The sequence below is a fragment of the Boleophthalmus pectinirostris genome, unplaced genomic scaffold, assembly GCF_026225935.1.
Source record: "Boleophthalmus pectinirostris isolate CB_2022bp ecotype Guang Dong unplaced genomic scaffold, ASM2622593v1 HiC_scaffold_19, whole genome shotgun sequence".
In the NCBI taxonomy this organism is placed as follows: Eukaryota; Metazoa; Chordata; class Actinopteri; order Gobiiformes; family Gobiidae; genus Boleophthalmus; species Boleophthalmus pectinirostris.
The window spans coordinates 32578932-32605959 of record NW_026571140.1 but is presented as its reverse complement, the minus strand read 5'-3'; the positions used below and the strand labels follow the sequence as shown (position 1 = coordinate 32605959).

Here is a 27028-nt window from a genome sequence, read left to right as displayed (position 1 = left end):
TACATCCTTTTTTTTTTATTTTTATACTCCAGATCTCCAGGTACATTGAACATGTGAGTGTCATTTTTCACTTTAAAAACCATTAACCGAGATGATCAGTGCACAGAGGTATTTGAGACAATAATTTCCTTTCAATTAGGCTAAAAAAACAAAAAAAACAAAACAATTGTAGCATCTTTAAAATGCAACGTGATATGATTAGAATAACAAAAATAGCATGAGCACATTTGGCAAGCATAATACTGAAACAATACATACATAAATTACAAAAACAGCATTATTCCTATGGCATAGAAAAGTTAATAAAATGCTAAATGCTAAATACCTTTTCTCTCTTTAAAGGTGAACTACAGTATGTAACTTTTCGACTGCGGCTCCATCACCTGCTTGTTTCTATGAATATGGCATTGCTCGGCCAGTACGGCATTAAACAGCTCTACCTTCAATTACAGGTGGTTTTATAGCACAAAAATACCAAGAAAAACTGAAATTCTGACTGTGAGCGGCGTCACGTCTCCACAGATCTGACCTGTAACTTGGTCTGTTTTGGTCTCTGTGAAAATAAAAAGCTTTAATACCATTCTGTGAAACATTCCAGACAAAGCAATAACATCTCCATGGAGAAAAGCATTAGATGGATCCTCTAAAAGAAATGTTACACAATGCACCTTTAAGGCCAGCATGATCCAAGACGTTTATCAAATATAAAAAAGAGCAAATATAAAGTTTTCTTTGCGATACATAACACACATTTAGGCAAAGCGTTTGGGTTTCCAAGTTTTTCAAAAACAGGTGGCTCTATTCATAACACTAAAAAGGCAGCGGTAGCTTTGGTAATAAATAGACTAAACTTGATGAACCCTTGCACAGTATTAAGTGTTTTAACATGTTTTTGTACTGATTTTGTTCATGTTTTATAAATATATTGTACACTTTATTGTAGGAAATGTATTAACATCCAACTAGCTCATAACTTACGTATTTGAAAGTGATAACTTCAGTGTTAAAGGTGCAATTTTTCAGGTGGAGGATCCTTCACCAGCTTCTCTCCATGGAGATATTGCCTGTAATGTTCCACAAAATATATACTTTTAACTCTACGGAGAAAGCTGGTGAGACCACAGGGCCACAAGTTACATGGATGGTTACGTTTAATGCCCTACTGGGACATTCCAGGCTAGGCAATAACATCTCCATGGAGACAAGTAGGCAGAGGACCCTCTACTAGAAAATTTGCACAGTGCACCTTTAATTAGTATTTGTTACACTTTTTTATGTCTTATTCTGCATAATTATATTCTGTTGCTAATTAGACATTAATAACACTTTCTTTTTAGTAAACTTATTATATAAGAGTGAGCCAAGCTATATTTATTCGGCATTAATTGGATAAAAAGGAAATTTCTTGTGGTACTAGCCCTTTACAACACATGCATAGGGCATGCACAAATGTCGTATTGTCTATTGATGGAAATTAATATAAGTTAAGCACTAAGTTATACGCAAATTATGAGATTGTTAGATGTTACATTTTACTGAATCAGTTCTAAAATTAAGTGTAACCACACATTTTGGGAATGGCCTGTTTCATCACCAAACCGAAACAACAGGGCCTGGGGCTAAGAAGAGACTTTACTCTTGTGTCTACAGAGTTCACCTGGCACCCTCTGGAGGCTGATGCCCCGGCTGCAGGACACAGAGGAGGGACACTTTTGTCCTGCTGGCTGCTATTCTCCTCAAACTGTCCTGACACTGGATCTGCTGACGGAGCCAGTTGAGCTACACTGAGACTTTTCTATTATTACTGTTGCCTGGGATCCAGAATACATTTATTCAATACTTCACAAAGACATGAGTCTGAGCACCAGTGGATCTCTCTGAGTTCAGAAGGCCGTGACTAACAGGTGGGTTAACCTGTCAGGGACAGGCATGTATAAAAATAAAAATGGCTACTTGCAGGGGGGAAAAAAAGAAAAAAAAAAAAACCACACACACACACACACACATATACATTAGCGATTTCTGCAGAACCAACGAGCAAAGCGCTAAACTCTATTAATGTATGAGAAATTTGATTTTGTTTTTAAATGAAAAAAATAAACAAATCACGATCATAACCAGACTTATATCCTTCTGTATAAAAAAAATACAGATATATTATTCTAGATTTGCCAGGCAACTATTACTGTATGTTCTGCTCAGTGTGCTGAATTGCCCCTTGGAGACAAATAAAGTAATTAAAATAAAGTACTGTTTCTTCGATAAAAGTTTTAGCTGCGTTTTGCTGGTTTGGCCGTGAGCTGCCGTTCTCGCTCCAGCTCCTTCTCCCTCTGCTGCTCCTTCTCCAAAAGGTCTTTCTGCTTTTGCTGCTGCAGTTTCAGAGCTTTTTTCTACAAACAAGAAATAGAAGAAATTAAAGAAGATGTACTTTATCTTATCTTATTTTAACAGCAGAAATTATCTAAAATGGCTTGATAACAGAGCAAGTCCTCTCCACTAAGTATCATAGCAAGTAGCGGATTTTCTTTACCGGTGTTCTGGTTATTAACATTTTTTTTATGGCTATGAGATATGTTTTACCCCTTTGTGTATATGACCCACAATCTGATTTTTTTTTAAGTACAGGGTGGTGGGTAAGGATTAGGGTAGGTGAAAACGGATATTTTTGGAATTTCAAATGCAAGACAATTCAATATTACTCAAACATGCATGAATCAAACTTTTGAATCTTACTTTTAGTTTTGTGGTCTTTTCGTGAAGCATGATCATCTCTTTCCTGATGTTCACGAGTTTGTTGTGATAGATTTTGGCCTCTGTGAACTGCAGCCACACATGTGAATAGTGTTTAGTTAGTGTAAGTGACTTACATTCACAAAGTTTTTATTGATTATTAATCCTTGAACATACCAGAGCATTGAGGTCCAGTAGAGCGTTACAGTCTCTAAACTTTGTCACTTCTTGGTCCAGTGTGTCCAATAAAATCACCTGGTTTTGTCTGTTTAGAGGACAAAGCAAGAATAAATGAAGTAATTCACCTAAAAGTCCTATATTAATCAAAACTGACTCTTGTGAGCTCTTACCCATGTTATTATGTTGTTACCTCATCAAAAACATACCCAAAGTTGTGTTTTGTTAATAAATATTTGAGTAACCCTTTGTTATGTTGGTCTACATCTTTAAAGCTCAAAATGTTCTGTTCCACCTTGTGATGTCATGAAGTGATAGTTTTTGAAGTTAACAGCTACTTTTTACCTTTTGTTGAGATTGGCAATTGCAGGGCTAAAATTATCCAAATTATTCTGTTGAAGGTGTATGGAGTTTAGAAACACAGTGGAGCACTTCCTATTATCATATGACATCACAAGGTGGAACAGAGTGTTTTCAGTTTGAGTGAAGAACTCAACCTAAATATGCAGGGTTTTTGTGTTGAACATGTGTGAATGAAACAAAAAACAACTTCAGGTATGTTTTTGATGAGGAAAAATTATAAAAGATCAGAAAATAACATAATATGGGCCATTTAAATGTCCAGAAATCACATAATAACCAGATTTTGCGGTGAATGTGAAGATAAGCAATGTGTTTGTATCCACTCTCCCTTTGCTAAAACTGATAAAATGATGAAACTCTCACGTGAGCTCTTGCAGGACCCTCTTGGAGTTCTGTAGATCAGGGAGGTAGTGAGACAGGAGCCCCTCTGTGAGTCTGTCCACGGTGCGTCTGTCCACACACAAACTGTCCTCGAGAACTGGGTCTGGAGGAGGCTCTGGATCCTGCTCTGACGGGAGATCTGATTAAATCAAAAAAGAAAATATATAGGTTATAATCTCAATCAAATCTGCAGACAAAGAAAACATCTGTTTTAAATGCAACACTAGTTATAATTGCTTTATAACAAGCTCTGGATCCTGCTTTGAGAGATTTGCAACAATAACATCAATAGAGCTTCAGACTGAACATCAAAAAACATCTGTTACCATGGAAATTCACCACCTTTATGGCTGTAGTGCAAAAGAGCATACTGCGTAAAGATAGAAACACAAAACCAGGATCTAATATAATCGAGATCCTTGAGTGCATGTAAAAAAGTAAACAAAAGTACAGTGGAACAACCAGATAAACTGCACTACTGGTAAATACTTCCATCATCTATAGCAGGCATGTCAAAACTATGGCCCTGGGGCTAAATGTGGCCCTCAGTTAATTTTTTCTTGGCCCCCAGGCTTCCGGGTAAAAAGGCCCATATTACCTTAAGCAGTAGGGCTGGGTATCATTAAGAAGTTACCGATATGATACATAGGCCATGATACGATAAATACAGTATTTCGATACAGTGAGTTTTCGAGTCAATACAATTTGATACGATATATTCCAAATTGATTTGATATGGTTCAATAAAAAATAAAGACTAAATCATGGCTGTGATACTAAAAGTCTTTGTTAAACCACTTCTTGTGCAAAGTTAATATGAAACATACCAATTTTAATCATCACAACAATGAAAATGTCAAATGTGTTGCATGAACGAGTTTCCTTCCTCTAAACAAACAACAAAACTGGTTGATATTTTTGCACACCCCTATTAAGCAGTACTTTTTGCTTCAAGTGTTTGAAAATCTACTTTTATAAAGCCAATATCAAATATTTTGTGTGTCCCGTTGAGGGTCTAAGCATAAACAAAGGTCTGGTGGCTCATTCTAACCTGTTTTAAATGCACGTTTGATTTATTCTCCATATTGACCAACCAGTCTATTGCCCTCAATCAGCTAGATACTAAACAACAGAAGCCTATGCAAGATTCATGTATTAAATAGCTGTTTTACTTGTGCTATGAGTTACTAAAAAACTTATTAGTAATTTTCTTTATAATGCAACGCTATAGTTAACTTGGTCTGGAACCTGTTCTGTTGAAAGATTTGTTAAAATAATACTAATACCAAACAATATCTAAGCAATACTAAAGGGATGTTCTGTATGAGTTTAAAATTGTTCTCTTATTTTCACTTATTTTCACATAACTTTGTAGTATTCATAAATGACACATAATAGATTTTATCTTTAGGCTGTCTTCAAACCAGACAAAGCACTTAACTATGCCATGTAATTCATTTGCCTGTTCATCCATTTCAAGTTATGACAACAATCCTTCGACGCTATAGCAACCAAGCAATTCAAATTAAGATGATTTTGAATGAGGAAATATCCTTCAAATCAGGAAAGAAATATTTGCATGAAACCCAAGAATGGTCCTATAATTGTAATGTTTCTCCTTAACAAAGCAACAGTTTAGTGGGCTGTCTTGAAGTCTATTGGGAAAAATTATCCTCCTTGTATCATGTTAAGGTTACATTGAAAGAACTTGAAAGATGTGCATTCAAGTGTGCAGACTGTGGTTTGCAATTTCACTTTTGACCTGGTTGTTTTATGTAGCTACAATAGAAAACATGCCTGATGTCGTACATATCATACATGCGCATCTGACCACACCAGGATTACATCAAATCACCTGCACGACGGGATACATTTACAAGGACAAAATGTGATTATTATCTGACTTCTGGGTCTTTATGATTATTTAAATGAAATGTTAACTGCAAAATCTGATGTCAATAAGAAGAGGGACCATTATTTTGTTGTCTACATGTTGTTTTAATGGACCTTTTAACTCCAAAAAATTTATAATAATCAGATTTTGAGTGCCTTTAATGTTACTGCAGCCAGTGTTACAGTTTTGGAATGAGGTCAGGCTACAAAATTGCAATTACATACAAAAGCAGTGATAGGGGGTAGGTGAAAACTGATTTTTTTTTTTTCTTTTTTCATGCCTCAAAAGCAGGACAAACGGAAACTTTATCAAACTGTTCATGGGTTTCAGCTTCCTGTTGTATGGTGCCATTTTAAGAGCAGTTGACAGTTATTCAAAATTCAACTAAAATGGTTAATTGCTATGGCAACTGTCCTAACTCTTAATCTGAAATTTATAATAATTATTATATGTATATTACATATATTATATTATTATATTATTATTAAGTAACATTATTAGTAGCGTATAACTATAATTCAGTCTTTATTAAGAATACATAATATCTGGTTCATAGTATTAAAAAATTGTATTAAAAAAGAAAATAGTAAGAATAAAAAGGTTAAATACAGTGCATGTTATAACGTATACAGACAAGACAGCCAGTGTCTCCACAGCTTAGAGGTGAATCTGACAGAGCTCCTCACAGGACACACTAGAGCTTCAATGATTCAGTTGCTCAGATTCATGGCTCTGCACATAAATGAATAAATACAACATCTGATAGTGACAGCACAGGGTCTCACACCACAATTTACAAACATTTCACTGGCGCTACAGAACCTCGGCACTTTCAGTAATATTCTCAAAGAGTCACATTCCTAACTTTCATTATTATGACTTTGAAATGTAAAATCAGTTGTTTTTTGCTCTTAATTCAGTAAAAATTTTAAAAAATCCTATATTTGTTTGCAATATTTCCCATTGAATTAGGGGTTCAGTAGACGAAAAGAGGTTTATCCAGCTGCTAAAATGACTTGAGGAGGGGCCTGTGTTGCTTTTGGCAGATTTTTGGGATCAGATTATTCAGCTGCATCTTCAGGACAAGGTTGTGTAACAGGCATCAGCAACAAATTAAACCAAGGCATAATATTTTTTTAATGTCAAGTTTTTGTCTGTTATAGTAGATCGGATTTTGTGTCTTCAGAGTTCTGTAATTTAAAACATGGTGCACTTTTATTCTTTAGATGTTATATTAGACATCAGTTTCTTTCTTATTTAAAGGTTGAAACGTCGTGCACCAGACTCTTGAAATGCAAAATTATCAATAGTTCTCCAAAATAGTTTGAGGTGTTTTGCTGAAGGTCACTTATAAACAAATCAATAAAAACAACTGACCAGTATGTGAGCCTATAAATGTTGTTTTTTACTTTTTTATATGGCGTTATGGGTATCAACTAGTCAACTAATACTATAATAGTGCTAGAAATATCATAATTATAGTTTTAGTCTATTTTATTGGGTCATTGTTTGTTTGTTGTCCAGCTAAAACATCCACTGTGCACTTTCATGTCTTTTCTTGGCAGCACAACTCTAGAGGAAGGAGAAGTGAAAGCATCGAACACAAATACCTCTACTTTGCTGATCATGTTCATTTTGAGATACTGCTCCTTCGCCCTCTCTCCCCTCTTCCTCCATGGACTGCGACTGTAGTGAGCAAACTTTCCAGTAAAACCTGAAACAGACGTTCACATGAGACATTAGGATCTTTATAGAGCCCGTAGATATTATCAGTACAAACATTTTAGCAGCCTGTATATGCCTGTCAAAACATCACACCACAGAGGAAGCTAGCAAGGTAACTCAAACTTCAAATCTTCACCCATATATTGTGTGTTTTCTTCAAAGATTGTATTAAAATGCACTTACGGTTTGTTGCGGTTTCGTTTACCAAATAAAAAGTGTGTAGTTTACTTTTTAGGATGGAAAAGAGACGGGTTTGTGATTTCTTGCTGCGTCTAGCAAAACCTCATGTGACTGTTTAGCTACGTTCTCACGTGACTACGCAGAGATGCTTCAAAGTGGAGAGATAACACGCGTAATCGATGTATGAAATCGAATGGATAAAATTAATGGACAATATTTATTTTATTAGCATTAAACTTGAAATAATGTATAAAATAGAGTCGTTATTTAATCAACAATAATTTGAATCCGTTCAAAAGAAACATTAAAACAAAAATGTAAAGCAGCTACCGGGGCTAAAATAACTATAAGGTGTCAAAGCCTAATACATAAAACTTGTAACAAAATTAAAACAGAATGTGCACATTTTCTTTTTTTTTTCTTCTAAACGTCAGAAAACAAATAGTAGGTTTTATTTATTTATTTATTTTTTAGGAATCGCTTTGTTTGATCTCTTCACTGTAAACAGTCTCTGGTGGTACTTCCGGGTTGAGAAGGAGGCGAGAAGCAGTGAGTACGCACTCCAACATTACGATGACAGTTTTTAGACTAAACAAGACATTAAATTATCAAATCAACACGGTAATTTGTAGGTAAGTTCACTGTGTATTTTTATATGACATAGCATGCTTACGGGATTTCTCTTTTTGTGCAGAAATTGTGTAAAAACAGTGCTAATGGTTACTAGCCTGTTACTGTTTAGCCAGGGTTGTAGGTAAACTTGCGCTCAGCACTGTTGTGTTAAATCTTTTGTGTTTGGTCTCATTATGAGGTCTTTAAATTTCTTGAAATGCTGAAATATACGTTTTCCCCCCTATTAAAATACATTTAGATGCGGACTTTGTAGAGAAAGGTCATTTCTTTCGGCCCAGATCCAAGAAATTTTGCACATATGGAAAGTCTCTCCTCTACAAGATTAAAATTATGACATAACTTCTTTGCTTTATATAAATGTTTTACTCCTTTTATTGCTGTCGCCATCTGTCATAACAGTTTTCTTTGAAAGTAAATAATTTACATTTGTTTTTTTCTTTCTTTATGCATTGGTATGGCAGTGTGTTTTGATGTTTTTGTATGTCAAATTGTTCTCAGAGATTATGTCCATGTATTGTTCCCATCTATTTATATCTGGGTAATCAGGCTCACATGCCCTTTATAATGGAAATTATATGTACACAAGGTGAAATGTTTGTTATCCTGTTTGCTAGGATATTGATTACCACCTTAAGTGACTCTGCCTGACTTTGAATCATTCTAAATCTCCATATTGAGCTATACAGTAAAATTTAGTGTACTTCTAAAGTAGGAATAAAGTGAGAAGCATTAAAAGCATTAATGATTAAAATAATAATAATACAAATGTTATAGACATTAAATCAAATATATAAATGTTCAAGTACAAAATTAACTTCAAACTAGTAACTCATTAAAATAACAAATCCTTTAGGTTGGACTGAGACTCTTAATCTTTTTAAACATGCCCCATGATGTCCACATAACTTTACAATGTTGCATACTGTGTACTAGTAACTCAATCTTGGAACTTAGCCCTTCGTTCTTTTTGTGCTTCCCATTCTACTACTACTAATACTACTAATACTACTAATACTACAAACAATGTTTCCCATTAATAGAGAAGACTATGGTGGCCCCTGATAGCCTAAAAACAATTTGCACTATACATTATTATCACACTTTGTTGCCAATTGTAATATCCTAAACATTTAAAAGTAATTATACCAAAAAAGGCAATTTTGATATTAAATGTAGGCAATAAATGTAATGTATACTCCACAAATTGTATAAAATTGTATACAATTTAAATCAAGATTATTTGTGCCTACATAGTCTTCCCAAAATCTACTGTACTGCACTTTACAAATACTACTAATTCTTCTAATACTTCTGCTGCTACTAGTGTAACTACAACTACTGCCATTACTACCAATACCACCACTACTGTCTTCTACTCCTATTGTTTTCTCCACTGATGTCAAGCTTACCTCATCATGTTTTTTCCCTCCCACAGAAGCTAAATTACACACTTGAGACCTGAGATGCTGTTTTTGTCTCCTTGTGGCCTCCAGGCTGAGATGGTTCAATGATTACCTGAGTGGACACTTCACACTTTTATCAGTTTGACCTCAGTCGCCTTCGTTCACCTGCTTTTTTATAACCATGGCAGGAGGTAGCTTCTTAAGTAAAATGAGGTCCGCTTTCCGAAAAGACAGAAATGACTGGGACTTGAGTGACACAGCCCCTTTTGAATTTTCCGATGAACTGGTGGAAGACGATGGACCAAAATTCAACAAGCTGAGGGTGGTGGTGTCTGGAGAGATGTCGGATTATTCCTCGGGAGTTGCTGGGAATGGGGTAGCGGTGAATACGCTGGTGGTTGGAGGAGCGGACGATGATGATTCTTTGTTGGATGGGAGTTTGGAGAGTCCTGGGACAACCTTGGATCCATGTGAGAACTGCATCAGGAGAAAAGAAAACGTAAAACACAAAAAAGTGATGAAGAGACTGATCATCGCTGCTACGCTTTATTTCCTGTTTATGACTGGAGAAATTATAGGTAAGGCATAAAAGATTTATTAGGAAGATAAGTGTAATCATATTTTTATAACTGTTACTTTATCTGGACTAGACTTTAATACACAGACCAACTTCTTAAGACCCACAGGAGTCAATAAAACACCTTTTTAAAACAAACACAGTGCTATTAATGAATCAAAATATCAAACAGAATAAATAATTTCAGATGATTATACACGTTATTTATAAAATTCTGTAACTTGAAGCTTTCAGACACCATTTTAACCTTTATTTGTTTAAAAATGTGTTTTAAAAAATCATAATGTACAATAGAAAAAATCAATTAAACTACTAAAATAATCATTAGTTGAAGCCCTAGCATTTATTTTAAGGTTAAATTATTGATGTAAAACTGTAAATTTGAATATGGCACTCCTTAATGTTATATGCTATGCCCAAATTGGTATGTTTTCTATTAAAATTAAAAAAAACAACAACATAATAATAAAAACATATAAAACAATCATTAGATAATTCTTGAATCTTATGATGAATGAATAAATGAAAATATAGAATCTGCCAAATATGATCAAAAAGACATCCGAGGCATTCAACAAATAGTGAAATATAATATTATAGCGTAATATGTGAGATACTATATGTATTATAGCTGTCAAAACTTTTTTTTTTTCTCTTGAGACTCCTGGTTGTGACCTGTTAATTATAGAACATTATCTTGTCATAGAGGCATTTTACAGAGCCATTACTCACTGAAATGACTGTTTACATTACTATACTTTATTTAGATCTTTGCATTAGTTACTTGAATTGTGACTGCTTGTTGTCTTACAGTAAATGCTTAAAATAATATAGGTCCACGTTACATCTTATTTCAAAATAACATGTCCTGGTCCTAGAGAAATTGATCATTTTATTGCAGGCAAAATTACATCATAAACCATTTTAAGGCTTTGATGTAACATTTGACAAACATTAGCTTCTGACACTTAAAATCAAAGTTACAGGGCCGTATAAGGCAGTTACACAACACGCAGTTAAACATGGACAGTGAGTAATGCTTAAGCTCACACAGGGCTATATTTTTAGTGATCATTCATAAATGACTGGTTACTTCTCGAAAAACATCTATCTAATAATAGTTTGTGTGAAAAAAATCCACAGTGAACAGTAATTTTACTAACTAACAAAGAAGTGTTACAGTTAAGAAGTAATAATGTATAGTAATAGTTTAAATAATTGATAAATAATTGATAAATTTGTAGAAAAGATAGAAAACAAAGTCCTAATCTGTCAAAACAACATACTATAAAATGTGCAATAGGGGTGAACCATTTGAGATTTAAGTAACTAGTAATTGCAGTTTTTTTTATTAACGTAAGATTATGATTATGTTTTCATAGGATTCTGTTCAAAGTTCACATTTCTCAGTGATAGTTTGTTTAAAAAATGCGAAGTGAACAGTCATTTTTCTAACTAACAAGTAAACATTACATTTAAGAAGAAGTAATGTATAGTAGTAGTTCAAATGATTCAGTAGTCTTGATAAATTTGCAGAAAAGATAGAAAACAAAGTCCTAATCTGTCAGAACAACATACTATAAAATGTACAATTGTGCTGAACCATTTGAGATTTTAGTAACTAGTAATTGCGATTTTTTTTTTTTAATTTTTTTTAGTAAACATAAGATTATGATTATGTTGTCAAAGGATTTTGTTCAAAGTTCACATTTCTCAGTGATAGTTTGTGTAAAAAATGCAAAGTGAACAGTAATTTTTTAAACATTATTGTTAAGTAGTAATGTATAGTAGTGGTTAAAATTATTGTCAAACATTTTCACATATCTGTAGAAACATTTAAGTCCAAAACACCATACTATAAAATGTACAATACTGAGAAAAATATCTACTAGTAACTAGTATGTTTTATTACCGTAGTAGGTTTCTGTTCAAAGTTCACATTTTAAACGCGTCTAGAATCATTGACGAAAAGACTGAAATATGAACTGACAAACTAATGCAAGAGCCACACATTTCAGAACATGTTTGTACAGATATAAAAAACAGGATTAGTAGTTTTATGCAGAAGTAAGCATGATATTTTGTTTGTAGAGAAAACTATAGTACTTAAAAAATTTATCAATCATCCAATTTCTGATTTCGATTTGAGCAGTCGTAATGTACAACAATATTATGTACTTGAAGGTGCACTTTGTAACTTTTCGATTGAGGGTCCATCACCTTCTTGTTTCTATGGATATGTCCTTTCTCTGCTTCTAATGTTCCACAGTATCACATTAAACATATCTGCCTTACATTTTTTCAATTACAGCCAAAAATACCTAGAAAAACGGTCATTTTTACTGTGAGTGGGGTTACCTCTCCACAGATCTGACCTGTAACTTGGCCTGGTTTGGTCTCTGTGATGATAGAAAGTATTAATGCCATACTGTGAAATATTTCAGACAAAGCAATAAACATATCCATGGAGAAAAACAGGTGTCGGACCCTCTAGTAGAAAAGTTACACAATGCACCTTTGAAGGATTTCGTTTTGCTGAGTAGTGGAAAGATCTAAATCTAAATCTAAGCACCTTTTAATTGAAATACAGCCCTACATTAAAATCTTTGAAGTCCTTCTAGTTTATTGAAGCGAGATAACGTTTAGTGACTATTGTAGTGCCATTTATTTAGCTCGCACAAATGTAACAAAAGAAGGTGTGGTGAAAATCTGGATCAACTTCTCAAAACAAGAACGCCACTCCCAAAACCGGGATGATCTAAGGCTGCGTCCACACATGTTCAGCCGCCAACACATCAAAACTGAAACTAAACTAAACTAAGGCCAAAGACACGTCCTGAGGAATGATAAATCGATTGGTAGTTACATATCTCTGTTAAATTTCCTGTAGACTTTCCCCCAAAAATGTAATATTTAAAGTTTGCAAGCTTGTTCAGGGTTAATCAGCTATGTGGAAACTCATGACCATAAGATTTCTAAAGGGCTCTATTCACGCTTTCATCACAAAACCAGAAGATGTTTGGAAACATGCGGATGATGACTTCCTTTGGGCTCTTTTGACAAAATCTGGGAAAACCGAGTACCGTATTTTCTGCACCATAGGGAATAATCCTCATAATCCTCCAGCCTCATCAAAAAACGATTGCACGCCCCACAATCCAGAGCGCCCTATACACGAATCCACTCAGGTGTCCCAGCATGACTTCTGTAAACTACAAAGCCGCACCACCCGCAGCGCACACAAACACACACGAAGCAGACAGCAAACGCGCAACGACAAACACCCGCAGCCACACTCATCACTCTACGCCGATAAGGAATGGAACGGAGGAACGAACCGAAAAAGCGAGTGCAATGTGGCACTTCTATCCACAACTGAGCAACTGAGTCACTGCGAACACGCCAACAATTCAGCGGTCCCAGACAGCACCGTCCCTACGAGCCAAACAAAGTACGACTGACCCATCTAACTGTTGTGTTTCGTTTAAAGTCCGGTGCGGTTTATTTGTGAAAAAAGTTTGAAAATAGACCATTCTATGACAGTGCGCCTTATAATCCAGAGCGCCTTGTAGTGCGGAAAATACGGTAAATGGCCTGTTTTTCTAGATGTCAGTGTATTCTTTCTTTTTTTTTTTTCTTTTATAAATTCTTTATTAATTTGTGTATTATAATTGTCTAATTAAAAAAATAAAATTAAATTGTAGCGACCAGCTGCCTGTAAGTGACATCAAAGGCACGATTAGAAAGTTTTGGCAGGTTGTGAAGATGCTGCTGCTGAATCCACAGTTTTATCACATGCACAGTGTTGGTAACTACACCAGAAGTTGTCACCCACGTGTTTCCTTTTTTTAAATATCCAATATCCAATATCTTTTTTTTTATTTATTGCCCATGCTGTTATTTTGTTGGCATCAATTTAAAGAGAACAACAACAACAAAAATCTGACATTTATCACAAATACATATTTCTACTATATTATTTTATTTATTATTTGTTGTCTTTGCTGCATGAACAAAAGGAACAGGAAGAAAATAAGTCTTATAAACAATGCTCCTTTCACAAATAAAAAAAAATAATAAAAATTAAACATTCCTTTAATAATCAATCCTCACTCCAAAAACCAAACCAAGTCACCAATCAATGAGCCATATGCATGTTACAATATCTCGCTTACATTAACTTTAAACATTTTCCACATAGTCCATCATTATTTTATCCTTGTACATTTTCTTGAATTTAGAAACACTTCTGCACCTTTTTGAATCATGATTTAACAAGTTCCATATCTTGACTCCGTACACAGAGACACATTTCTGTTTTATTGTCGTCCTTAAGAATACAGTTTGGAAAAAAATTATTGTCTTCTACGGTCACAGTCCTCCAAGACAAACGATTTTGTACAAAAGATTTTGTAGAGCTTTGGGCAAATGTCTTAAGATCAACTAAGTCTTTAAACTTTAGACAAACAAACAGATGAATGGTGTGCTCGCTGAATCTCCTTTTGTTGATGATTCGTACTGCTCTTTTTTGCAGCAGGAACAAAGGTTTTATGGCAATTTGACATGCGTTGCCCCAAACTTCTGAGGAGTAGTTAAAATATGGAAGAATTAACTCTCAGTATAACTATAAATATGTGGTAAGCGTGAATACAGCCTATTGTATTTAAAATCTGTTTCTGAAAACTTGATAAACTTAGACTTAGACAAACTTTAGTGATCCACAAGGGAAATTATTTGGACATAGTAGCTCACACATCACAATATAATATAGTAACAAAGCGCAAAAATAAACCATGATTAACCATTATTAACCATTTTGGTAAATCTTTTCTTTTAAATGTGCTTTTTTGACTTAAAACAACTGTGTGATGGATATTAGTTGGCACTTAGCAGGTTATCCAGAATGATTTTGAACTGTTAATTTTTTTTTTTTTTTTCCAAGAGTCTATCGGAAAAAAAAATTAATGGAAAATTTACATCCGGAACCAGAGCAGGAGGTCATTGTTGAGCTCCAGTGCACTCACAAGATGACACCTACCCACGACTTCATGCAAAACTAAATACTAGAAAACACTGTATTTATATGAAGACAGATTAAGCTTGTGAATCATGTGTTCAACACAGTGATTTTTATTTACAAATTTGCGATGTTTTAGCCTGTTTTCTCAGCCTTTGTCAGGCAAATAGTAACTGTATTTACCAAATGAAGGCTAAAGGCTGAAATTTTGCGACTTTGTAAATTAAATCAATGCTGCTGCAAGAAAGACAGCGTGAGAGAGACTTCTGTTTTCTTCAGTTTTATGCATCTGTCCTAAAGTGGGATGTGTGACGGTTTTCTGTTGTAACATAAATACCAAAAAATACCCAATCTACAGCTGCTAACTCATTCACTCACCAAGTTTCCCGTTCTGTAATATATGTCATATAAATCTGCTTATAGTCACATGGTCACATTTTTATACAGCGCTTTTCCACCTTCAAGGCTCTCAAATCACTTTACAGCAAGCACGTTCACTCACACATCAGCGTACACAGACACGGGGTGAGGTAGGTTAAGTGTCTTGCCCAAGGACACACTCTAGTCATAATGTTTCGAGAGCGGGATTTGAACTGCCAACCTTCAGATCAGTGGAGAGTGGATAAACACCAACTGAGCTACTGAACTTGCCCCTACTGTGTGTTGATGAATTGACTAAATGACCAAAGGCTTACAGACCTGACTGCTAGAAACTGAGACTAAACCTGGAACATAACCAAAATTGGACCAGGATTAAACCAAGACTAGAGCGGGACCAAACCAAATCCATATAAGGACTCAAATTTGGTTTAAACTAGGAAGTGTAAATGCTCCCTAAAATATCAGTGTCAAACAGGGACATTAATATCCTATTTTGATCGCAATTTCGATTTGTGTGTCAAACAATCTCCAAACTCTTATAATCGAGTTAAAACGATTAACAACGTTTATTTTGGGATATTTTTTATATAAACAAGTATATTTTAGTTTTTAGATAAAGAGATTGTAGAACAACTGAATATATAGTTTAATTATTTTGGATGCATTTATGTTTTTCTATGACTTATTTCATGTTCAAAGTATATTTTATTCATTTTATGTTTTATACATTGTAAAACTGCTCTAAGGTACATATGAATAACCTATATTTTCAGTTTTCAAAGTTTTGTGTAAATTATCGATAACTTTGAGAGAGAGAAATGCTAAATAAATGCATTGTGTAACTAAAAATATAATAGTTTGAATAATCATGATTTCAGTATTAACCAAAATAACTGTGGTAATGATTTTTTCGATAATTGAGCAGCCATAGCTATAATCATATTCCATGACTATGTTTCAGTATTGTGATAAGATATAGCAGTTTATTTCAGATATTTGTACACCCAAATGTATAAATTTAACTGTATACAATAGATACAATACAATAGATTTAGTTTAAAACCCTCATAATGGACGTCCTCTGTATACAGGAAACACATAATATTTCATTACATATTGTTTATATTTTACATGGATTTACATTTGTCCTGCTGGCCTGTGGGTTCTTCTCTCATCCTGTGAATACTGTTACTCCTGAATATTACGTGGAAAAAAAAAAAAATGGTATGGTGTATAGCCTTTTTAAAACCACCCAGCTTTAAGTCCCAGGTTCAGTGGGGTCTTTCTGTGTGGAGTTTGTGTGTCTGTGTCTGGAGGAGTGATTTTACAGCAAAAACAATCAAAATATTTTACTTTTTTCAGTATTTCAGCAATATTATATTGTTTAATTGGACCTGAACAACAAAATTCAGCATTTTAACAATAAAAAAATTTACAATTTTAGGTGACTCTACCAGGACCAAACCAATGATAAAATGGCACCGAACCAGGATTACATCAGAACTTCTATAGCTCTTTATTAAAACTCTTACAAGACTAAACAAAAGCACTGAACATCTGCTCAGTGTAGGGGCTAAACAAGACCAGACTAAACCAGGAAAAAAACAAGAATAAAATAGATCTTAAAGAACCAAATCTGCCCTAAACCAGGTCTAAACCAGGACTCAACCAGGACGTGACCAGGATTCACCCACAACTAAACCACAATTAAACTCAGCATAAACCAGGTCTAAACTATGACTAAACCATGACTAAACCCAGCTCTAACAATTTTAGCTGGCTTCCTTTTGTCTTAAATATTATTGGCCTATAGAACAAAACCCAGCAATACTACTAATAATAATACATCAGCCAAACATATCATTTAAAATCAAATGCCGCTACTGACTTATAACCCATTATTAGGGTTCCCACAGTCATGGAAATCCTGGAAAAGTCATAGAAATTGAAAATGTCATTTTCTAGGCCTGGAAAAGTCATGGAATTTTAGTGTCTCTTTCACACAACTACAGCATTCTGTTAAGTTATCATTGGGCTGTTATGATTATTTCTGAACGTAAGCACCATTTATTTTAAAGAGACAACAATAAATGCACTGACAGTATTTTGAATGTTAAAAAACTATAATACTAAACCATAATGTGAGTGGAAAGGGTTCACATTTCAGATTTAGGCCTAAAATTATGATCAATTCTACACATGTAGGTGCCGTAAAGTCATGGAAAATTCACTTTAGGTTATGAAAAAGTCCTGGAAAAGTTTTGAGATTTTGTCAGTGAAAAAGAGTGGGAACCCTGCATTGATCTTTTTCTATTTTGATTCATGCTGGGTTAGGATTAGCCTAGTTAGTGAATTACATTTTCCTTGAGTGTCTAATGTTTCTTTTCTCTTCTCTTTAGGTGGCTATGTATCAAACAGTCTTGCCATTATGACAGATGCTGTGCACATGTTGACGGATGTGGTCGGCATTTTGTTTTCACTTTTGGCTCTGTGGCTCTCGACTAAACCTCCGACAAAGAGATTCACTTTTGGACTGCACAGACTGGGTATTTTATTTCACCCACACACAATTTCTCCGTCTGTTAGTACCACTTCCTCTTCAGCGTTCAGTCCGATGTAAATTCATGTTTGATAGTAGATAGTGAAACTGTTTTAATTACAATAGAGCACTGTTTTGTCCATTCAGTAGTTAAGACAGTGTTCAAATAAGTCTTATCTTGGTCAACGGATCACGCATAGCAAAAACTAAGACAAAGCCAGGACTAAAACGGGACTGAACCAAGACTGAACTGGTCTAGACTGGTCTAGTACCAAGCCAAGATTATCTAGGTCATGTCAAAATGAAAATGGTTTACAAGAGCAAAGCTGTCCTTGACTTTCAAAAGATACTAAGACTAAACCAGGACTAAACCAGGGAAATAAACAGATCTAGACAAGGACTAAACAAGAACTAAACTGGGACTAAACTAGGACTAGACCAGGACAAAATCAGGGAAAGAAAGAGATCTAAACCAGGACTAAATCAGGGAAAGAAACAGATCTAAACCAGGACTGAACCAGGACTGAACCAGGACTGAACCAGGACTAAACCAGGGAAACGGATCTAGACAAGAACTAAACTAGGATCAAATTCACATAAAACCTGAAGTCCAAATCACTCCCAGTTTTAAACAGAAGCATCTCAGTAAGTCAGGACTCAACCGGGACTAAATCTGACCCAACCAGGACCCAACCAGGACCCAACCAGGACCCAACCAGGACCCAACCAGGACCCAACCAGGACCCAGCCAGGACCCAGCCAGGACCAAACCAATGACCCAATGATAAATTGACACCGAACCAGGATTACATCAGAACTTCTATTGTTCTGTATCAAAACTCTTATAAGACTAAAAATAAACACCGATCTGCCCAGTGTAGGCGATAAACTAAGAAAATAAACAAGACCAGACTAAACCAGGAAAAAACAAGAATAAAATAGATTTTAAAAGAACCAAATCTCCCCTGAACCCGGATTAAACAAGGCCTAAACCCGTCTGAAATCCAGCCAAAACCAGGTCTAAACCATGACTCGACCATGACTAAACCATGACTAAACCCCTGTCCCTTGCAGAGGTGGTGTCTGCGGTGCTCAGTGTGATGCTCATCTACATTCTGACGGCGGTCCTGGTGTTTGAGGCCGTGCAGAGGACCATGAGCCAGGACTTCGACATCGACGGAGACGTCATGCTCATCACTGCAGCTGTGGGCGTCGCCGTCAACCTCATGTACGTGCAAAAAGAACTAATATTTATGTTTTTACAATAGGAAAATAGGGGCTTTGTTTGTTGGCAAGTCCACCATCCACACCTTCCTTGTTCTTAAGCTGTAAACACAAAATGCAGGTGGCTGGTCCTCTACTTAAGTGCTCCTGACATTTACTTATAGACTTAGAGGTGCACTATGTAACTTTTTGCTGAGGGTTTGTCACCTGCTTGTTTCTATGGATATGTCATTGCTTTGCCTGGAATGTTCCACAATATGACATTAATCAAATCTACCTTACCTTTATTAAATTATAGGTGGTTTTATAGTAATAGAAAACAGGCATTCTGACTCTCCATACTGTGAAACATTTCAGACAAAGCAATAACATCTCCGCACTGTACTTGTGAAATGGAGAAGTCTGTTTTCTCACTGTTTCGCAGCACTACAAACGGTTTCCAAACACATTCCTAGCATCGTATGTATTGGTACATATTGCCTGTGGTGATGTTATATCTGTGTAATCTTTCAGTCATCCAGGTATGTTTCATAATGGTCCATGGGCGTATACTGTGGTCTATGTGCTCTTATACTTCTAAGGTCCATTTCAGGCCTATGAATGTGATTACTTTTAATACTGATTTTGACCCTAATACAGTTTACAGTGTTGCTTCATGTTTGTAAAGCATCTTTGAGTGTCCAAAAAAGCGTTATATAAGTCTGATTTATTATTAGTAGTAGTAGGAGTAGTACTAGTAATAGTAGGAGTAGTACTAGTAATAGTAGGAGTAGTAGAAGTAGGAGTAGGAGTACTAGTAGGAGTAGGACGAGTAGGACAAGTAGTTGGAGTAGGACTAGTGGTAGTAGTAGGAGTAATAGTAGTAGTAGGAGTAGGAGTAGTAGTAGTAATAGTAGCAGAAGTAGACTTAGTAGTCGGAGTAGTAGTCCGAGTAGTAGTCCGAGTAGTAAGGACAGCACACTGCGGTCTACAGTATACCACATAATATGTACTGTGACAAAAACAAATTCTACTTGTCAAAAATGTGGTACAGCCCCTTTAAGACTTTTATGCGCTTGCAAGGAAATATGTTTTGCTGACATTTGGCCAGTGTCTCTGGATAACATTTCCAGTGCAGGGAGGACACATCTCCAAAACTTTAGCAAGGATCATGTATTAATCTTATGAGAAAATTGCCATATACTGCTGAAGTAAATACAGACGATAAACAATAAAACTGAAACTAATTTATGGCACCAACACAAAAAACCAAGAGCAGATTTAGACCACAAAACTATTCTAAATCTACAATCTTGTTAAAAAATTTAGCAACAAATAAAATAGCGGAATGAAATACTTTAGTACTTAGTTTGCGTCTGTAATCAGTCATAGACGTTTTTTAATTCAACTTTTTACGGTTTAAATCTCAACATAGAGCCAAAAACTAACCACAAATGTGCCAGTAGTGCAAAGAAAACGTACACACGATAAATACTGACCCCAAAAATGTATAGCTTCAGCCTATTGAACGATAAATCGATATAGTAATTATCGTGACAGACCTCTCTCTGTAGAAACAATAATCTCACTATAATAATAATAACTTTACTTATGGACCACATTTCTTTGCTTTACATACAGTTAAATAAGCAGATATAAGGCATACATTAAAGACAGTAAAATAAACTGACCTCCTCTCATGTTTTTATATACATCAGTAATCTTCTGTTATTGTGTTTCGGAGTATGTTTTACTTTTATATAAAAAAAAAATCTGCTTATGCTTGAGAAAGTCTAATGTGCATTCCTTTTAATGTACGTAAAATTATCAAAAAGAAATAATCTCACTGACCTCCTCTCTCTGTAGAATGGGTTTCCTGCTGAACCAGAACGGGCACCTCCACTCCCATGGTCATGGTCACGGTCACGGTCACGGTCACAGTCACTCTCACGGCCCGGCGGGAGGGCATGTCTCTGGGGCAGAGGCGCAGCAGAAGTCCCACGGGAGTCTGGCTGTCCGTGCGGCCTTCATCCACGCTTTAGGAGATCTGCTCCAGAGCGTGGGGGTGCTCATCGCTGCATACATCGTAAGATTTAAGGTCAGTTTTGTAGCTTTTTCACTATGTTTTTTAAGATGAATCGGCCTGAGTGGTGAGTAAAATGAGGTATAAACAAAACTAGATGAATCACTTCCATGGGAATCTACCATAACAGATGTACAGTCTCAGCTACGATGTTCTGTAAAACTGACTGGACCTCACACAGATTAATAGGGAGAGCACTTTTTATAGCAATTTTCTTAAAATGCACTTTGCAGATTTGACATTTTTGTATTTGATTTTTATTCAATGTCCGTGTTCAGCCATACTAAATCTAATAGAGTGATTACAAATTCCACCTCATCTGGCTAGTACTCGCACCTCATAGTAGGTAGATTCTTGGTTTGATGCTCTATATCAGGGGTTATCAAACTAAGGCCCGTGGGCTGACTCTGGCCTGCCACGCGCCTTTGCCCCTTTGATTTTTTTCAGTTAAAAATGTATATTTATATGAAGTATTTGTATTTTTGTTTAAATAATTATATGATGTGTTCACATTTGCCGCCGAATTTTCGGCATCTGACAAGCTCGAGACTAACAGTGACAGTGAATGCCACGCGCAGAGTTCTGTAGTGCAGTTAAGGACAATGTGACCAGTGTGGAAGTATGAAAAGTTGACAGAGTGCAGAGTTTTCAAAGAACAGCGGACGACCGATTATTCTTTTATTCAGTGTAAGGACCATGCAATTTGTCTGATATGTAAAGAAAGTGCAGCAGTTTTCAAAGAATATAATCTGCGTCGTCTGGGTCATACAATTCTGTTATACGGCCCCGACCTGACCCGGCCCCCATCAGTCAGGAGCAATAACGTGGCCTCCAGAGAAAAAAATCTGATGACCCCTGCTCTATATATTCCCTGCTGTGGGTTTCAATATAAAATTTTTGAACTAATCTTTATGACTGACGACATGAGTCAGCTTGTATTCCTTTCCAGCAAATATGGAAAAAAATACCAACAAATCAGTCAAATTAGGTTTTTTTCTAATCAACTAAAACTGTATTTCTCTTTCTCTGTTTTCCTAGCCGGAGTATAAACTGGCCGACCCCATTTGCACCTATATATTTTCAGTGTTGGTCATTTGCACTACATTCCGTATCATTCGAGACACGGTTGTCATTGTACTTGAAGGTAAAACTCAGTTAATTTCCTCTAATATATAACAGCAATATTAAAGGTCCTATATTACATAAAATTGACTGTTGTGAACTTTGAGCCATGTTATAATGTTGTTATCTCCTCAAAAACAGACCTGAAATAGTTTTCTTTCATTCACACATGTTTTAGTAATTCTGAATTATTAGTCTGTCTACACCTTCAAAGCTCAAAATGCTCTGCTCCACTTTGTGATGTCATGTAGTGGTAGTTTTCAAGTTAACATCTACCTTTTACCTTTTAGTTTAGTAGTGATGGGCAATTCCAAGGTTTGAAATTATCCAAGAGACAGAGTTGGTGTGTTAAACATGTGTGAGTGAAAGAAAACACAACTCGTAGTACTAGTATGTTTGTGATGAGGAAACAACATCATAACATAGATCAGAAAATGGAGTAATATGGGCCTTTTAAAGTCATTATGTTACATTTAGAGACTCTATTATTCTGTCTCGTTTCAGGTGTCCCACGGCATTTGGACACGCAGCGAATCAGAGAAGAGCTTCTGAAACTCGAGGATGTCCAGTCTGTGGAGGAGCTGAACGTGTGGGCTCTGACCGCAGACAAGACTGCAGCTTTAGTGCATCTACAGCTCAGTGAGTCACTCCAACAACACAGAAATCAGTTAACATTTATAAATCCAACTAACACCACATACTTTTTTTTTTTTTACTATAATTAATATCATTGTAGTTTTAAGGTTCATAGCAGCTCCAACCAGCATCCTTCTAGTTTTATTATTTTAGTTTATTTGGAGAACCATGTACAGACTGGCCAGCTAAAAATGTATATTTCTAATGCTTTTTGAAGAAGTGAATCTGGTCACCTTTGCATCTCTCGGAATTCAGGTGGGTTCATGAGGGACAGGCATAGTATCCATATCAGATCAAATAATGCTTCTTGCCAGAATAGAGAAAGGAAAAAATATCACGGTACTGAAAAAGCCTCACAGATTTCTACAGAATCAATGAGCAAAGCATTAAACAGGAACTGCTAATCTGAGGTGAGGGAAGTTTTATTTCGTTTTAAATGATAGATGACAAATTCGAGTGTTAGACTTTTAACAACTTGAAATGAGGATGCAAACATTTTTAACTTCCAATGCATCCTTATGCATCCTTTTGCATCCCTCTATACCCAGACCTAGTTAATTCCCATCTGCAATACCTGAATTTTCCTCTGCAAACCCTGAAACACACAAAGACATACAAACCTGCATTATGGATAGACGTAGTTTAGTGTGCCTGTTCTCTAATACAAAGGTCAGTGGTTTTAATCCGACTTGATATAAATCATAAATGTCAGATCCACAGGCCCACACGCTATGATCTGTGGAGAGGCAACCTCACTCACAGCAAGAATGTAAATTTTTCAAGTTATTTATGAGCTATGAAAACACCTGTAATTGAGTAAATGCAAGATGGACACAATCTCTTTAATAAACAAAAGATAAAAGGTAGCTGTTAACTTGAAAACTAGGTTAAACAAGATGGAACAGAGTAGTTTGAGTTTTGGAGCTGTAGACAGACTAATAATGAAGTGTTACTCAAACACAAAACACAACTCCAGGTCTGTGTTTGAGGAGGTAACAACATTCTATCATGGCTTAAAGCTCAAAAGGGTCAAGGACTTTTGAATACATAACAATACATACATAAAAAATTCATAACATGACTCATTACTGTCTGGTTTTCTTTGTCCACAGCTCCCTCTGGTGCCACAAACTGGGAACAGGTCCAGTCTAAAGCTCGTCACTTGATGCTTCACACATACGGCGTCAGTCGGTGCACGATTCAGATCCAAACTTACAGAGAACAACAGAACTACAGCTGTACGAACTGCCTGCCCCCCACAGCATGAGGGCGCTGTGGAGCTGAACTTTACATTTAACGCACTGTACTTCTATCAGCTGTTTCTACTGGACCAGAGTAGAAGACGCTTGCAGAGATGGTGCCAAAGGATGAAAAACTGTGGCAGGTTTGATGAATAAAAGCTGTTTTGGTACATAAAGGTCTTATGCTATACTGCTTAGCTTTGAGCAACCCAGTCACCACTTCTAAACACATGGCAAAGGGAATCAATCATGCTGCCACCATGCTGCCACCAGCTAAACGATTTCACAGTTTATACAGCAAATGTTAGTTTCTACAGTGCCAAGTGTTCAGACTGGTCATATAACAATAACATGTTTTAATACCTACAGCTATTATTGGATTGTTTAACCTCGCAGCCCGATTTAAACACAACTATAAACTTGAACAATATGAAATTATATTGAACAAAAATCAGTATTTGCAAATCTGACATTGTAGCAGATCCCTCAATGTGAAATTTAAACAGTATTTACCTTAGCAGAATAAGCTGTGTGCACATCAGAACACTAGCTCGCTCACTGTGTCTAAAAACGTGTTTTAGATAAAATAAATAGATTTTTTGTATTGATTACTACAGTTTGCGTCATTGTTTTAATAGTTATTATCCTTCAAAAATAGCATTAGATTAAGATACAAACATATCCTTTCCTGAACATAGGAGTGTCCTGGTGAAGTATTCAATCAGGCTGCTGGGGCTGTTGTGCACAGATCCAATCATCTATTTCCCATGTTTTGTTTTGGTGACTAGGTTGTAGCTAAAACCAGGGGGCGCTGTTGTAAACCTGCTGAAGAAAGCTGTGTATCTTGAAGCTCTTTAATCACCACAGAAGCCTTTTTTCCACATTAATTTTCTTTTGTACTTTTAATTTTCTTGAATGTTAAGTTGTTTTTTACTAGGACCGTGAGCTATGAATGACTTATTAATTTACTAAAACTATCTGCACTTACCTCATGCCACAAAAGTAAAAACTGATGCAATAGTACTGGTTCTGATCGTCAGTGTAACGAGTGGATCACTGAATGACTTCAACATGTTATTACATATTGGGTAGTTGGATCCAGGTGCTTTACAATTTTATCTTTTCATTCACACAAGAAGCAAAGTGATTGTTCTACGGCACAATGGCAGTATGCTATTTAGGTACTGGTTGGAACTGGGATTGGACCAACCACCTTCTAGTTAGACGACTTTTACTTGAGCCACCTGAGCCACTGTTGCCCCAAACAACTATTAAAGGTGTACTATGTAACTTTTTCTGGCAGAAGGTACGCTACCAGATTAAGGTACAGGTCAGATGTGTGGAGAGGCAACCCCACTCAGTAAGAGGTGTTCAAGGTGTTTATGAGCTACAAAAACACCTGTAATCGATTAAATGCAACATGGACTCAATGAATGCGATTCTGTAGCACATTCTAGGTAAAGGAATAACATCTCCATGGAGACATGCAGCTGCCAGATCCTCGCCTGTAAAGTTACATAGTGTTCTTTAAATGAGTTGGTGAACTGTTCATTCGGGCTGACACAAAAGAAACACCAGTGTATTCCTCCAAAGTCTGAACTCTGCTCCAAACCACAGGATTTTATTGACAAAGGATTGGCTGTAGAAAGACCTAAATTGATCATTGACAATTAGAAATGACACTTTATTCAAATATTTATTCAAATAATTAATTAATTGCACAGACCTGCTTCTGTGTACACCTGATTTTGCAGTCCTTTGGTCCACTGGTTTATATTGTCAGTATCAGATTTACCAATACAAACCCAGCACACTTTAATCTGCCCCTTTGTTATAACACTATCAATTATTGTAACACTTAAATGACTCTTAATAAAGCATGAACAAAGGCTTACGTAATGGACAAATAGTTTATGAAGAATGATTCATGGTTAACATCAAGGTTTATTTATATACAGAACATTTAAAAACACAATACTGCCCCAAAGTGCTTAACAATATAGACAAAAATACACAAGTAAATAAATAAAAGATATACTACTACATATAAACACAATGAAATTAGGAGGTTAATAACATATACAACTATAGAAAATCAAGTCAAGTCAAAAGGGACAGTAAAAAGTGTGCGATTTAAAATTTTCAGGCATAATTCATATCCTAATCTGTTAATTAAGTAGTTACTAAGCCTGAATCATTGTTAATTAACGGTTTGTTCTTTATTAATTAAGTGTTATTCATGCTTTACTAAGGCTGATGTAGATATTTTAAAGTAGTAACTCAGTATTTTGTCCGTTTTCTTTGACCAACTCATTACTGACTTTTCTTTTAACTATAGCAACTGACAATCACAATAGCTGACTTTTAACTTTACTTAACTGGGAGAAAATATGGGATGCCCAGTTTTTCAGACCCAGTGTTTTTAATCAAAAGCTGCTGTGCATTAAAAAAAGTGGTAACTGGTTTGAAGGAGTGAAAGAAAGTTCATTATGAACTCTGTCAGAAAATATTAAGAGTAAACCTGGAACTGGAATTTTGTTTTGTAAGGAATAAAGTATTTAATCTGATGTGTTTTACAGTTTTATATGTGTATGTTTATTTATTTATTTATTTTATTTTTTTTTACAACAAATGCCCTTCCTGTTGCTGCCAGCGACATATAAAAGGAGTGATGGGGGAGAGTCCACCTGACAGAACTCATGTGAAGTCCTGTTTTAGACTGGGTTTAGACCATAGACTTTAA

The 27028-nt window shown here is 35.7% G+C and overlaps 2 protein-coding genes across 3 annotated transcripts; one reads left to right on the top strand and one right to left on the bottom strand.

Annotated features, from left to right (window-relative positions):
- On the bottom strand, positions 1-7649 carry bloc1s6 (biogenesis of lysosomal organelles complex-1, subunit 6, pallidin). The gene is made up of 6 exons (XM_020938833.2): positions 7454-7649; positions 7156-7259; positions 3634-3790; positions 2908-2995; positions 2734-2820; positions 1-2390 (listed from the first exon to the last, which is right to left on the bottom strand). Exons 2-6 carry the CDS (start codon positions 7220-7222, stop codon positions 2271-2273), a joined length of 519 nt encoding a protein of 172 aa, XP_020794492.1. The 5' UTR covers positions 7223-7259; positions 7454-7649; the 3' UTR covers positions 1-2270.
- Positions 7154-26863, top strand: slc30a4 (solute carrier family 30 member 4). Of its 2 annotated transcripts, none has more exons than XM_055154245.1 (9): positions 7154-7382; positions 7925-7999; positions 9519-10064; positions 17861-18007; positions 19075-19228; positions 21070-21301; positions 22325-22430; positions 22913-23047; positions 24157-26863. In XM_055154245.1, the coding sequence occupies exons 3-9, from the start codon at positions 9668-9670 to the stop codon at positions 24309-24311; spliced, it is 1326 nt and encodes a 441-aa protein (XP_055010220.1). In that variant the 5' UTR covers positions 7154-7382; positions 7925-7999; positions 9519-9667; the 3' UTR covers positions 24312-26863. The 2 variants fall into 2 exon arrangements, with proteins under 2 accessions (XP_055010220.1, XP_055010219.1); XM_055154244.1 differs by having other exon boundaries at positions 7925-8082.
- The last annotated feature ends 165 nt before the right edge of the window (positions 26864-27028 follow it).

Coding starts and splice junctions, on each gene's coding strand:
- bloc1s6 (XM_020938833.2), bottom strand. CDS start 7,222: ATGGAGGAAGAGGGGAGAGAGGGCGAAGGAGCAGTATCTCAAAATGAA. Junction 2,821..2,907: donor TACTGGACCTCAATGCTCTG/GTATGTTCAAGG, acceptor GTGTGGCTGCAG/TTCACAGAGGCCAAAATCTA. Junction 2,391..2,733: donor AAAAGACCACAAAACTAAAA/GTAAGATTCAAA, acceptor TCTTGTTTGTAG/AAAAAAGCTCTGAAACTGCA.
- slc30a4 (XM_055154245.1), top strand. CDS start 9,668: ATGGCAGGAGGTAGCTTCTTAAGTAAAATGAGGTCCGCTTTCCGAAAA. Junction 18,008..19,074: donor TTTTGGACTGCACAGACTGG/GTATTTTATTTC, acceptor TGTCCCTTGCAG/AGGTGGTGTCTGCGGTGCTC. Junction 21,302..22,324: donor CATACATCGTAAGATTTAAG/GTCAGTTTTGTA, acceptor CTGTTTTCCTAG/CCGGAGTATAAACTGGCCGA.